The 14,699-nt window shown below is 39.1% G+C and overlaps 1 protein-coding gene and 1 pseudogene across 3 annotated transcripts in view; one reads left to right on the forward strand and one right to left on the reverse strand.

Moving 5' to 3' along the window:
- Positions 1-1,322: 1,322 nt before the first annotated feature.
- ENTPD7 (ectonucleoside triphosphate diphosphohydrolase 7) overlaps positions 1,323-14,699 on the reverse strand; it is a 63,485-nt gene continuing 50,108 nt past the window's right edge. For all 3 annotated transcript variants that reach the window (XM_037803995.1, XM_037803994.1, XM_037803996.1), the window contains 5 exons: positions 13,690-13,856; positions 11,310-11,634; positions 7,746-7,831; positions 6,765-6,926; positions 1,323-3,642 (listed from right to left, as the gene is read on the reverse strand). In XM_037803995.1, coding sequence (XP_037659923.1) covers positions 3,411-3,642; positions 6,765-6,926; positions 7,746-7,831; positions 11,310-11,634; positions 13,690-13,856 — 972 coding nt within the window. In that variant the 3' untranslated portion in view covers positions 1,323-3,410. The remainder of the gene's footprint in view (positions 3,643-6,764; positions 6,927-7,745; positions 7,832-11,309; positions 11,635-13,689; positions 13,857-14,699) is intronic.
- Positions 12,121-12,698, forward strand: LOC119510670 (annotated as a pseudogene).

The following is a 14,699-nucleotide window of genomic DNA, read 5'->3' on the forward strand; positions in this document are numbered from 1 at the left end:
AATGGTTCTCTGTTTGGAATTAGCCTCAGATCACCTGGTCTAGTCACCTTGTTTTATAGATCAGAAATGAACCAGAAAAGGCAATTGACTTGCCAGAGGTACCAGAGCTAGTTCATGACAAAACCAGGACTAGAATATACAGCTGCTGTTTGTTAAGTTCAGTGTTCCTTCCACTAAATCATACCATACATTTTTCTTTCACCCCTGAAAAACACAAAACACAAAACTATGAGAATGAGGGTGGGGCCAAGCATCTGTTTAGATAAGTTGTTTTGTTTCAGAACTGTAAATATTGATGTGATAATGTTAATGCCTAAAAAGACATTTCAATATTCACTGCCCAGGGAATTTGAAGCTAAAGGAAGCTGTTAAGCCAAGGAGGGGGAGGGGCCTAATACTTTAGATGACATTTGGAAATAAATACAAGGTTGGTGGGAGGTGATTACAATTTCTAAGACTAAGAAAATTCAATTGAAGGAGCTAAAGTACACAGAGAAAATAAGATGGTATTATCTGGCTTACAGGTAACTGCAACTTAAGTGAATGGAATGCCACATAATTGGACGTTATACATATTTTCATTATGTCATAGTGATGAGAACTCAGGGAAAGGCGATGGATTGTGCCACCAATCAACTAATGAAGCATCATTATTATAGGTTGCTGACTCCAACATTGACACTTGTGACTTATCTCAGTAGTAACAAAAGTAATAAAACAATGCCGGTTCATTGCTATTGTCATCAAGAACCCATGGAATGTTAAATTTATGAAACCATAATTATCTTCACAGAGGAACCACTCAAAATGCAGAAATTCAAACAGAAAAACTAAAACAAAACAACTAAAGCCTAAAAAAAGGGTTAAAGGTATAGCAAGACATTGTCTGCATCTAGAAGCAAGGATATTTAATTATGAGAAAGCAATATGCATAAGTAATTGGCTCTCAACAAGGAATAAAGGGCTTCTCTTTCTATCTAATGAGATTTCATTTAAAATCTGTTAACTGGGAGTAATGAAAAAAGCAGAGGAACCAATCAACAGCAAATACTCAGTTCTTCTGAGAAGAATGATAAAAAAAATTTTTTCCTTCTTATTTTTACATACCAAACTTCAGGAAGTCGTATGGTAATAGGCAAGCCTAGCCCTCATAATACTAAAATAATAATGAGTCAGAATATGATACACTAAACAAAAATTCAAAGACTAAAATAAATTAAGAATAAGAAATATATTTATATTGAAAAACCATGAACATAGGTGTCATGAGTTTCTCAACTCAAAAAAAAATATCAATCTGAAAGGCTGTCATAATGATTAAATAATACACATAAAATTCTTTATTAATAGAGTATCTGGTACATAAAAAATGCTTAGCAAATGGTAGCTATTATTATTACAACAGTATGAAGACTAACTTTACTAAAAAGAACTTTCAAATTGGACTAATCAACACCTCCTCCCCACTTCAACTTCATTTTGAGCACATGAATGTGATCACTGTTAGCCAATCAGGTAGCTTTTCACTAGATCACTCCCTCACAAGAAAACCAAAAATAATATTTGGAAACCAAGGTGAGGTGGGAAAAGGTTACCTGAGTAGGTGGTTAGCAAAACATATTCTGACATTATTATAATCAGCTTTCAAATGGCAAGGGCTCACTCATAGTGACACAAAAATAATAAAAAAGTAAAAGAAAATCAAGGCAATCTAGAAGTCTTCAAAATTAAAGGGAATTGCTGTGACATAAGCCCTAATGCAAAGTAAAAAATATTTCCAAAGGAAACAAGACTCCTTACCTTTTTCCTAACCAGCCAAGAATCAGTATACTTATTTTCATCTCAGTTTATTTCTTGGAGTATCTTAATTTCTTTTTCTCTGTTTTATGAAACATTTAATTCCTTTCTATTCCCATATGGAATTTATTTTTGAAGAATTCCTCTATTTTTTTTTATTTAAAGCCAGGAGACTTTTCCCCTACTCACCTAACTGTACAAATCAAAGGCAACCAAAAGAAAAGAAAGCTACTTCAACTGCAGGAGCACAGTCATGGGCAGACATTAAGGGCCACATGTGGGAAAGGGTACAATAAAAAGTGACTCCATGCGGGGAGGGTGAGAGCTGATCAAAGAAAATTCCTCATGCAACTCAAAGACTAAATTTAGAGAAGCAGAGCTCCTGAGGGGTAGTGGATTAAAATGTAATTATTGTAACCTTTCTTCTCTCCTCATTAATGGAAATGCTGTTTACAACTGAGCAATCTCTTAACAGAGGTTCTGAAAGTTGCCAGGTGGCTTATTAACAGGTTTATTAAACATTTATTCTAAAGTGTAGAACTTGCTCCCTTCAGACATTCCCCGAGTCAGAAACTGAGGAAATCTCTATTTCTCAAAAAAAAAAAAAACCTTAATAAGTAAGAGCTTTAATTGTATTGCCTTTGCCCACAATCCTGATACTGCCCTTCCCTTCTTTGTAAACAACCCAAGTACATCCCTTCCCAAATGGCATTATTGATCTTAGCATGAAGCAATTCTTTCTGAAACTTCCTACAGAGGCTCATAAAGATAGGCCTAGCATATAGTGACCTGAAACCAGACAAATACAGTTCCCCAATCCCCATCACAGCTTCTCTATCCTACAAGCACACTTACAGCTCAAAAAGTAACTGAATGCCTAAACAGCCTGTGAGGCACACGGATGCAGAAAAAATTTCTATCCTGGTCATACCAGGCATCAGATTAAGATATCCTCAAAATTTTCAATGGACCATCAGTAAGGATTCCACCTTTTAAAATCACATACCAACATCCACAACACTATGTCAGCGATCTTGGACCACACCCATGATGGCTTCTTTGTCAAGTAAGAGGAAGTTCTGTTATTACGTTTGCCTGGAAATTCATAGCTGGTCCATTGAACTGCAAAGATCTTGGATCCATATTAAAGGTTGTGGATCTCCACATAAATGTTATCTCTGTTACAGAGAAAGAAAGGCTCCTGCATTTCCTAAAATGTCTCCAGCTTGGCATCAAATGCTCCAAGTTTAGTTTCAATAAGGCTTCCATTGTACCCAATGCCAAATCTCATGCTTTATAGCAAGAGGAGAGAAAAGGCTAGATCCCAGAACGCACCAGACCTCTCGGATAAAGGAGTAGAAGCATGCCTCAGTTGAACTAAGGGTAGTCCCCTTTGCTAGCACCAATCTCTGTTACTTAGTTCTTCACAGACTGGATTATAGTTTCTCTCAGAGAAGAGGACCTGTGTACTGAGAAGGAATTAAAGTAGAAATTCCAAGGCCAAATATCCACAAGTTCAGGCGAAGCAGCATCTGAGGCTAGCAGAAGAAAATGATGGAATTCAACCAGCAGCAACTCTGGGGTACTCCAGCTTCTTTAGTCCCTGTCTGGCCTCATGGCCCCACCTGCACACCAATCATGGGCACCACCTGTTCGATCCACAGCAAGTCCAGTGGAGCTGAGGCTCGAGCTTGTCGGTGATGAATTCGGCGTAGCCGCAGAAGGTACAGGATGATGGCCAGTAACACCACCAGGATGCAGGCAAAGAAGAGATAGTGGTTGTAGACAAAAGAGAGACGGAACCAGCTACCATGGACCTGTCGGACACCCTCCTGCCGTAGATCCCTAGGAAAGAGTTTGAAGGTGGAAAGCAATATTAATCTCTGAGAGAAACATCTGTTCTGATGTGAAAGGCACAGTGTATTATCTCATTTATTCCATCCATACAAACATTTCATGATACCAGCTCCACACAGCAAGAAAAACAGCAGTACCCCCAGCCCAGGGCTGCCCCGTGATTCCTCCTGCACTCCGCTCCATGACCTACAGAGGGAGCCTCACAGGCCTATACCGCCCAGAATCTGCGGACAAATTTTGAAACTGAAGTTTAAAAACTAAACAGAGCTGTTCCTCCCACGGAGCCGGCTGGACAGACCCGCTGCTGCTTTGTGGTAGGGCCTTGCCGGCCCTGCCCGAAGCAGCAACAGCCCATCGGGGAGCTGACCCTGGGCCCTGGGAGTTCCCTCACACGTTCGTGGAGGTGCAGCGGCCTTTGTTCCAAGTGCAAGTAGAAAGCTACAAACCATCTAAGCCAGGATGATCTGTGTTTTCCAAACTTCCCAAGGACGTTTTAATCTACAGTGTCACGGGCAGGTTTGTCTGGTGTGAGTTGCAGCGCTGCAGTAGGACTGTAGGGACAGTGTAGAGGTATTTATTAAATTATTCACTTCACTGTGTGTCGGGTTCTCTGGTGGGAACCATACCTGGATCTCTCTATTTAATCCTTACCAACAGTGTTCTCCCCACTTTACAGATGAAGAAAATCAAAAGTTAGGTAACTTGCTAAAGATTATAAAGATTATACTACTGAAAAAGAGCAAGATTTAGAGCAAGGCATCTAGTATGCTATCTTTTATGTAAGAAAGCAGAAGAAATAAGAAAAAAATGTATATATATGTGTGTCCATTTGCTTACTGTTGCAAATAGAAACTCAGGAAGGTTAAACAAGAAGCTAATGAAAGTGATTACATATAAGTGGGGTGGGCAGTGAGATATGTACCTCCTTTTTAATATCTTTGAATTTTGATCCATGTAAATGTTTTATATTTTTAAAAAAATGTTAAATTGAAAAGGGAAAAAGCAAACTCTAAAGATGAATATAAACAAATGAACATTATGGCAACTTGATAACTTATTCACACAGAGAAAATAATTATTTCAAGTAACTAAAAAACTACTCTGAGTACTTAGGAAGTGGATTTATTCATAATAACGTTGGTGTTGTCAAAATAAAGAAAACACTTTCAGTGGTGCATGGCCTAATGGAAAGGTTCCTGAACAGAAATCTTATATCTGTTCCCTCCTAGCTGTATGTTTTAGGCAAAGCATGGATAGACTCTTGCATTGAACCTAGAAAAGTTTGAGAGAAGCCACTGGTGAGCATCCAACTTCCAATATTGGATGTTGGTGGTATGTGGTTCATAATTAAGTGTGAAGAGAGAGATGAGGGGCACATAGTGCTGTATTATTTGAGTGGTGGAAATGTTATGGGCAACTGGAAAAGAAATCTTTATTTTTTTAGATTCTTGACATGATCTCAATTTTTCTTCTGTAAAATAGGGAGAAGCAATTAGAAGTAGATAAGCCCAATACTGCCCCCTCAAAGGCCATTTTGAATATCACAGTGATTAAGAGCTTATTTTTATATGAATTTCATTTCAGGAAAAGGTTGATAAACACTGGACCTTGGATTCAGTGCTCAAAGTTCACTTTGTCAAAGGGTCTTCTGACTATACTCTTTAAAACTATAAATTCTTCCTCCATCCCTTTACCATTTTCTCCTTCCTTCCTGCATATACCACCTGGTGTCAAATTATATTATTTATTTGTATGTTTATTGTCTGTTCTCTACTAGAATGTAAGTTTTACAAGGGCAGGCATATTGAATTAAAATGAAGAGGGTTGTGATGAGGATTAAATAATACATGTAAAGGCCTCGCAATTGGCCAGGGGCATTACTCAACTAAATGTAAGAACTGAGTTTGTGCATAGGCAATTAGAGTATCTAGCAGGTTTTGAACTTTGGCATTAACTGTTGTCAGATGTAAATTTTTAAAAAATAAAATTAATTATACCATTTGGGGAAAAAAAAGAACAGAAAGCCAAATTTTAAAAATACAGTTTCTAAGTAAGCCAATGAGAATAAGGTATCCCCTAAACCCAATCAAGGGATCAAAGCATTTCTAAATTTTTTGTGTTTCCTCAGGATTCAGAATACATATCTAAAGAAAGCTGTCACCTGGTCAACTGTATTGTAATCTGGGAAAAAACAAAAGAGATATGTAAACCGAAGTGCAATGGTCTGCTTGTCTAGGACAGAAGTTGCTATTTGGTAGTCCAATCCAGTTTTGTTTTGTTTGGCCTACATTGTTTCTTAAAAATGTGAATCCCCAAACTGAACAACTTCAGATAAAATAGGGATTTCTGGTTTCTCCTGACAAATGAGAACTGGCAATTCTGAGACAGCCCTTCTGAGTGGCAGTGGTCAGCCCTTTGTTTGGGGTCCGTGCTCTCCATATCCCCACAATCCACACCCTGCCCACTTTCCTCACTTCTATTGCCTGCCTGGATCCAGACATATTGAGTTTAGAAGAACAGACTCCAAAGATTAAGAATTCAGCTCAGTTTAACTGAAATAGTACAGGGGACACACTACCTGATAACTGCCCTTATGGTGTCTAAGGGGAAGGCTTTGGGCTACCATAGCTTGATGAAAATAGCTCCCCCTGCAAATATCTCGTGCCCTTTCTTCTAAAGCTGGCCCACCAAAATGCCTTCCAGACTAATGATACGATCTCTGGAGTAACTCTACCCTTTAGGAAAGACTGCTCTACATACAGCCTACCCCAATTCTTCAGCCAGATACGTTTTCCACAGTAAATTAAGAAAATGACATTTTAGTTTGTCAATCGGTACCTTGCAAGTGTTTAGTAAGAGCTCAATCCTAAAGCCTGATTTGTTGTGGGTGAACAAATAAAAACAAATTTCTGAAACTGCCAAGCACACCAGACCAATGACTCTCAACCTTCTGTTTCAGCATGCCTGATTACTCACAGTGGCTCACATGGCCATGGTAAGGGAGAGGGTTTTTGTTTTTGTTTTTAAGGTGGGGGAGCAGAAGGTACTTTTAAAAAAGCTGACTACCATCCTCTAAGCTACAGATATCAGCCTGGTTAGTCTCTCCTTACCTGAGTGGTAAGAATCGTGTTTTATACAGTATGGCTCCAAGCGTCCACTGAACCTCTCGGTCGTATACCTGCTGAGCTGTCTGCAGGTTTGGATAATCATAAGGAAAGTGGAATCCTTCATGAAGGATTTGGTACATCCAAGCCGATTTAAAACACTGATATCTGGAACAACAACAAAAAAGAAACATTTTAAAAAGAAGAAGAAGAATTCTAATGCTTTTTTTTGATATCCCACTGGATATCAGAAAAGAGTTTTCTCTCCCATTTCACCTTCCTCACTTCTAGGTGGAGCCAAATTCAGGAGCCTACTTTATCTCACCTTTACCAGAAAAATGACGAAAAACACCTTTATGCAATAATGATATTGTAGCTATATTTTTCTTTTCTTTTTAAAGAATTCCTATCTTCAGAGACCATGCTAAAATATCTACAAATGTACTTACATGATGTCTTGGATTTGCTTTCAAAATACCAGTCATGGTAAGAGGGTAGGTTAGTGGGTGGGAAAAGAGATGAAACAAGATGGACCGTGAGTTGATAACTTAATAGAGAACTTGGGTGATAGGTACTTAGGAGTGCATTATACTATACTATTTTTGTTTGTGTTTAAAAATTATAAACTAACATGTCTAAAAATTGGGAAGACCAATGAACCAAACTGGCAAAATGTTGATAATTGTTGAAGATGGGTAATGGGTATATGGGGATTTATGTTACTATTCTTTATACTCTTGATTAGATCTTTTGATTTCAAACCACTTAAAGAAAACACTCTTTGGGAACCACCAGTTTCCCTTGGCTTCACTAAAATAGGCTCACTATTTTGGCCCCCCATATCCCTAAAAATATCAACATCTCCAACATAACCACATTCTCCCTCAGCATGAAATCCAATCTGTACTATTCCTTGCTCTCTCTCCTTCATTATAATCAACTTCTACATTTTAAAGCCACATCTAAGGGGGAAAGGAAATTACTTACTTGAGTCGATGCTCATCTGCATGTGACGAAAAGAGGCCATTCTTGAATCTCTGAGTTAGTACTGACCAAGCCATACCACAATATTCCTGGAATAGCCACAGAAAAACAGCATAACATGGAATCAAAAGCAAACTCTAAAATTTCCCCAAACTCACAGCTGTTCCATTTCTAAAGTTACTTGTGAATTACCAGCTGACAAAGGAAAACAGGTACTGCATATTCCTTCATTGAATACTGGGAGGGCCTGTACGAGGCAAGTCCCAGAACTCAGGGGAGTTCTGGCTGATTTAAGTGGCCTGGAAATGCCCCTTTTTATTACCGTCACCTCCAAGTCCAGTACAAAGCCAGTGTGACATGGCTCCTGAGCCTCCTGGGCTTCAGGGAGGGGTAGGGGTAGGACTAGGAATAGCAACATCAGCAGCCTAAGGGAGCTTCATTCTATTCTATCAAGGGCTGACATGAGCAGGTAGAGTAGATGGAACAGAGTGGTCAAAAACCTAGCAATGGGCTCAAGGAACATAGTAGGGGCATTAAAATAGTTGTTAAATATCCTTGATATAGATAACAACTAATGAGATTCCACCCACAGATCCTGTGAGCTTCTCTTCATCAACGTCTGTTCAGATTCACAACTGGAGATGTTGGGATGCATTTCTAAAAGCCTTTCACCTAATACAACTCTAGAGAATTTAACTGGCATTATCTTCTAAACACTATTGCCTTATGACCCATTTAATCAAATCCTTGTACTAGCGTATGCTTAAAATTCCCAGCATACACTACTACTAGGGTTATTTCCCTCAAAAGCTTACTCACTGTTCAGAATTACACTTTCCCAATACATTCTTATCAGTAAATCCTCCAACTTCAAACTCTCTCCAAGTTTTCCAAAGTTGCAGCTTGGAGGCAGCAGGATAGTTATAGGAAGGGTAGTGAGAAAAGCAACCAAGATTCATTTTCATGAATTGCGAGGTATGCCCTCTGTTGAATTATGTGTAGTATATTTCAGCTCCAAACATTATAAATTTTGTCTCACTAGACACTGGGCTGATTACCATGTTCAGAGGCCTTTCCCAGGTTTGCTCTGCTTAACTGCCTGTGTAATTTCTCCAGGGTTCAGTAAGTAAATGGATTGGATTTTCAAAGTAAACAAGGTCACCTATTATACCTCTATTAGTAAAAAATATGACATTTTTGTTTCCATAAAAATAAATAAATAAGCAAATGGACTGACTGTGTTGTAATTCTCACCCAAGAAATGATTCCTCTTGCTATGTTCATTCATTCAACTAACAGCTACTGCATGTCTACTACATGCCAGGTGCCATTCTAGGTACCAGGGGATCTAGCCATGAATAAAATAAGCAAAAACTCCTGTCCTCATGAAGCTCACATTCCAGTGGTGGGAAAGACACAATAAACAAATACACATATATATAAACACATGTACACACACATATACTTATATATAGTATGCTAGACAGCATAAATGCTCCGGGAAAAAGTAAAGTTGGGAAGGGAAAGCGGGAACAGGAGGGCTACAATTTTGGATAGGGTGGTCAGGGAAGGCATCACTGGGAAATCAACATTTGAGTCAAAGTAAACTACATGAGGGAACACGACCATGTGGATATCTGAAGGAAGAGCATTCTAGATAGAGAGAACCACACGTGCAAAGGCTCTGAGGGGAGAGTGAGGCTCAGCAAGGAGGCCAGTGTGGATAGAGCAGAAGGAGTAAGGGGTAGAATACTGGAAATGAGGTGTGAGAAGTAACAGAGCCAGATTACATGAGGTCTGGTGAGCCACTATAAGGACTTATATTTTCTACATTAGACGGGGAATCATTCAAGGGTTTTGGGCAGAGGAATGATATAGTTTGTTTTTAAAGGGTCAATTCAGCAGTTATGTTGAGCACAGACTGAAGAAGGACAAGGGCAAAAGCAGGGAGACCAGTAACACGGCTATTACACTAATCCAAATGAGAAGTGCTGATGGCTTAGGCCAGAGTGGTAGGTGGGGTAATGAGAAAAGATCAAAGCTACTATATATTTAAAAAGTGGAACCAATAGGATTTCCTAATGGATTGGATGTTTGTGGAGAGCTAACGTGGAGTTGAGGACAACTTCTAGCTTTGTGGTCTGAGCAGTTAGAAGAATGGAATTGCCGTTTATTAAGATGGGGGAAAACTAAGGGAGGTATGGATTTGGGGTGGGGAAGAAAAGGGAGCAGATCAGGAACTCAGTTTTGGATGTTATATTTGAGATGCCTATTAGACATGCAAGGGTAGATGTCGAATCAGCCACCAGATATGTAAGTCTGAAGTCTGAGGGATAGACCAGAGCTAGAGATATAAATTTAGGTACCCTAAGCATTTAAATGGCATTTAAAGGCATAAGGCTAGATGAGATTACCCAGGGAGTGAATGTAGATTTAAAAACGAGGCCCAGGGCCTGGTTAAAGTAAAGGATTGTTATCAAGAAAGTCTGAGCTAAAAGTTCTCAGGAAGGATAACATATTACGCCACAAGTGACTTAGGAAAGCAGTAACTTGAGCCCTTTTGTATTCAAGAAAATAGAATTTGAAGCAGATATTTTGGGACAAGAGAAAGAGTCAGTTCTCGGACAGTTAGGGAGCTCTGGATGATAGAAAAGAAAGGGAATATGAGGATGTTCCTGGAGAACGGTATTTCCCTGGGGGGGGGAAGAGCAAATATAAACGTTTTCCACAATATTTCCCAGGAAGTCCTTTTGGGAACAGATTATACAGATACTGAAGATCCTATCCTATTGGAAGTCTTACACCAAGACAATCCTAGAGAATTATAAGAAAGCAGAAAGGAAAGAATAAAAATACAAGGACAGATTCTTTTCACAAGTTTCTCTTATGATAAGCTAAATCAGGGAGATACACAAAAATTCAAAGAGAAAATCTAAACTAAAGCAGGGACCTATACAAAGCTGGCTAAACTTTGACCTATCCAGGTAACAAATAATTTATGCCCAGAAGATGCTTAAGTCCTGTATACCCTCAAGGTTAACTTTTACCTCTCCTGTACTGTAAATTTTAACAAAACTTCCACCATCAGTACTTTTCACAACATCCTCCCAACATTTCCAGTGACTCCACACCACTCTGGTCTCTTGATAGCTTAAACCAAGGAAAAGAAAACGGACTTACCCACCTGAAATACCTCATCTCCAAAAGCACATAACAACTGGGAATTCCCAGCAGAGAAAAACTGGAGATGACACTTTCTTACCACAAACATTAAACAAGACTATTGGAAAGATGAATGAAAAAATATTAGCCACCACAGTAATTTTAGACCTGGGAGATAATTTGGATTATGACACCCATGGAAACCCAAGCTTCATTAATGAGAAGGCAGTATAGCATAGCAAGTTTCTTAACTCCCTCATCTATAAAGTGAAGACTCACAGGGTTCCTGCAAAGAATCAAGTGAGATCATGCATGTGAAGCCCTTTGCACACTGTCTGGTACGAAGTAACATATCCAATAAATAGTCACTGTCATCATGAGTCATCTCTATTATCAGTAATTTACCTGAGCAGCCTTGGCAAATGTTGGCCCATGGTAGCGGCCACCGATGCGCAACACATCCTCTGTACAGTAAAAAAACTCGGAAAAGCCATAGAACTCGCTGTTGTTGAAGTCAATTGGTGACTGGTAGATGCCATTCAGTGAGGCCTGGCTAGTGTTGGAGCGAGCCAGCAGGGGGCTAAGCATTGCCCCACAAGTCACCCAGTCTCCTTTTCCTCGGACATGCAGGACCTGGCTGTTCCTCTCCACCACATCTGTGAGCCCCACGGGCAAGCATGGATCCAGAAATGGATTTTCAGGACTCAGACCTGTCTTCTGGCCCAGCAGCCTGTCACAATGACAAAAACAAACAAAACATGGCACCACTGTACTCAAACCAGTCTAATGTGCTTCACAGATGTCTTGTTACTGTTTTATTCGTGGCATACCTAGAAACAAGGATGGAATATTACAGTACAGCTCTAACACCTGCATATTTAATTTAAGCAAATTCAACTTAGCAAAAAAAAAAAGAGAGAGAAGGGACAGAAATATGGGAATGATCAATTTTGCTCAGCCTTTTAGTCAATGAGTATATTCCCAGTGTGATGGTGAAATTAGAAACATGAATCTGTTCTCCATCTGGTCTTCATTCCCACACACATCTTAAAAGTGTAAGGATCTTACTGTGCTCAGTGTGGTTCTAGTGTTTAAAAAAACAACTGGGAGGAGACAAAGTGGGAGGTTTGGGGAGGGTTTCCCAAGGAGGGGAGGGCCATGGTAGCCTTCACTGAGACGGGGGCAGGAGGAGGGGGGACAGATTTTGATTCCCACCATGGCCATCACACAGTTCTGGTTATTTAAAGTTTATATCTGCCTAGAAACAGTATTCTCGTTCCCAAAGAGATTAATATGCAGATCTGGCAGAGGATGGAAATTAAATGGAGACCAAATAACTTTGCCAACTATAGTTGATTATTCTTAAGTTCCCTCGCAGACAGATTTGAAGAGGAGACTTCCTGGGATAAAGATGAATACCTAAAGGTATAAAGATCGAAGCTGGAAATGGGAACATGGCAATGCAACAAAGTGCTTTGGAACAACTGGAATCTAATATTTTAAGGACATGACACCAACTATAAGGAAAATCAGAAAATTGTTCTCAAGAAGAGAGAAACTTTAGATTTTGGTAACACAGGTTTCTCTAGTAGATTAGCAGCTACATAAGATATGTCTTTTATTCATCAGTCTCCTGCATTAGGTGACTTAGGTACCTGGCAAGAAAATACCAATCATGGGAAGATGATGCGACCACAAGTTCTGAGGCAGCAGAACCAAAGAAGAAAATGGAAAAGGAAGCACAGCAACTAATGAAGAGAAGAAAAAAATAAAATTGGTGTGAAACTTTTATAACAAATGTGCTTGCAATGTTATAGTGCCAGCAGAGAAATATGAGTTTTACAACACAGGAAACATTTGTATGGATTTAAGAGTATTTTGGATTCATCAGATCATCTAAGACACCAAGATTCTCCCAAAATACCCTGAATTTCTTAGTGATTAAGACTTAAAAAAAAAAAAAAAGACTTATGAGACAATTTTTTCTTCAATATGCTCTAAATATAAGATAATTGACTGTGGAAGAGAAATAATTACAATTGGAATATACCAGCACCTCTTTAGGCTAGTGTTTCTACCTAAATGAATGGATGTAAATAATTTCATGGTGGAAAAGAACTCTGGTGTGTATTATGCTTTCCTACAATTTGCATAATTATAGAATAAATAAATTTTTAATACTCAAAAATTTTTTTAAAAAAACTACTATTTGTATATAATGGTCTAACTACTTCATCCGGTACTCAAATTAAGAATCAGTGATCTGTCCAATGTTGGAGGAAAAACTGGCTATGCTGAACTTGATGGCAGACAATTTTAAAGATTAGCTTTGACCACACATATTTTTTTCATCTTTTATGCACACTATGGTACCTAACTCTCACAAAGATGCAACTCCACTGTAATGCAACAAACATGCCTTGCTTTTCCATCTGTAAGAAACTGCTAGGAGCTATATTATTCTTCACATTTTAAATTAGTGATTATAATTAATTTCAATTATCCATGATGCCATGTCTGCATGTGGGACACAACAAGAGTACACCACAACAAGCTGCTGTACTTTTTTTTGAGTCCTTATACCAAAGATCAGAATGCACCCTCACCCAGATCAAGTGTGATTGCTAAGATGGGATCTCTTAAGAGATGCTACTCCATTGGCAAGGGTGGTCAGAAAGGAGGAAGCCAGGGTTCATCTGTCGTAGTAGGATGTAAATATTTCTTCTTGATATCTGAAGTCTGACAATATTCTATTTTAGAAACTCAGATCCCATGTCAAATGTACCTGTTCTTGTTAAGAGTTTCATTCAACACACGATCTTCATAGCGCTGCCGGGCAAAGTTGCCCCCAAAACCCAGAAAGGTCGTGACATAAACCCTGTACACGTGTTCAGTGTGCTGCACATCACAGCCCAGGTTGAATTCAGCCAGCAGAATCTTGGCAGCTTCTTCCTATAATATAGTGTAAAGAGAAAAGGGGAATCTTAGTTTGGGTTGGTTTCTAGAAAGCTATGGCACTGAAAATAACCCAAAGCTTCATCTGCTATATCTACATTTTAAAATATTTTGTAGCATTCTTTCATCCTCATAGCATTATTTTAAACAAAGACATAAATTGACAAGACTGCACAAAAAAGTACAAATTAGGGACTAAATACCAAATTAGACACTAAAATACTGTCAGTAGATACTTAGAAGGTAGAATTATCATTGATGTCATTTTCTTACATGTACTTTTCTGCATTTTCCAATTCTCCAAAATGAAATGATTCACTTAAGATAATCAGAAAAAAAATCATTTCATAAAAATAAATTTAAGAGGCCTCACCCTGATCAAGATGGCAGAGTGAGAAGCTTCAGGGCTCTGTCCTCCCACAGAAGCTCTGAACAGCTATCAAGAACTGGCAAAAATATCTTTCTAAAAGTTCCAGAAAATAATTAAAGGTCTGAAATAATAGGGTGAGTGCAAATCAAGAAAAAGTTTACTTAAAAGCAGGTAGAATCTCAAGGTACCCTGGCTAGCCCCTCTGCCACCCCTCACCAGCTAGACATGGAGCCAGCCTGCATCCCAGGGAGGATCCCTGGTCTTGTTCCAGAGAGATCAGAGTAACCCTAATGCACACACATTCTGGGAGCATGTATGTCTGGCTCAATGGTGGCCTGAAGGACTTCTTTCCCAGAACTTGCCCTGTGTATATAAGGCACTGTCCTACAGAACACTGGGGGAGAGCAGTCAAGTCATACTGCCTGGGGCAAGGGATAGCTGGCTGTAGGACAGACAGTGTACCACCTAGG

This window comes from Choloepus didactylus, chromosome 15 (genome assembly GCF_015220235.1).
Source record: "Choloepus didactylus isolate mChoDid1 chromosome 15, mChoDid1.pri, whole genome shotgun sequence".
Lineage (NCBI taxonomy): Eukaryota > Metazoa > Chordata > Mammalia > Pilosa > Megalonychidae > Choloepus > Choloepus didactylus.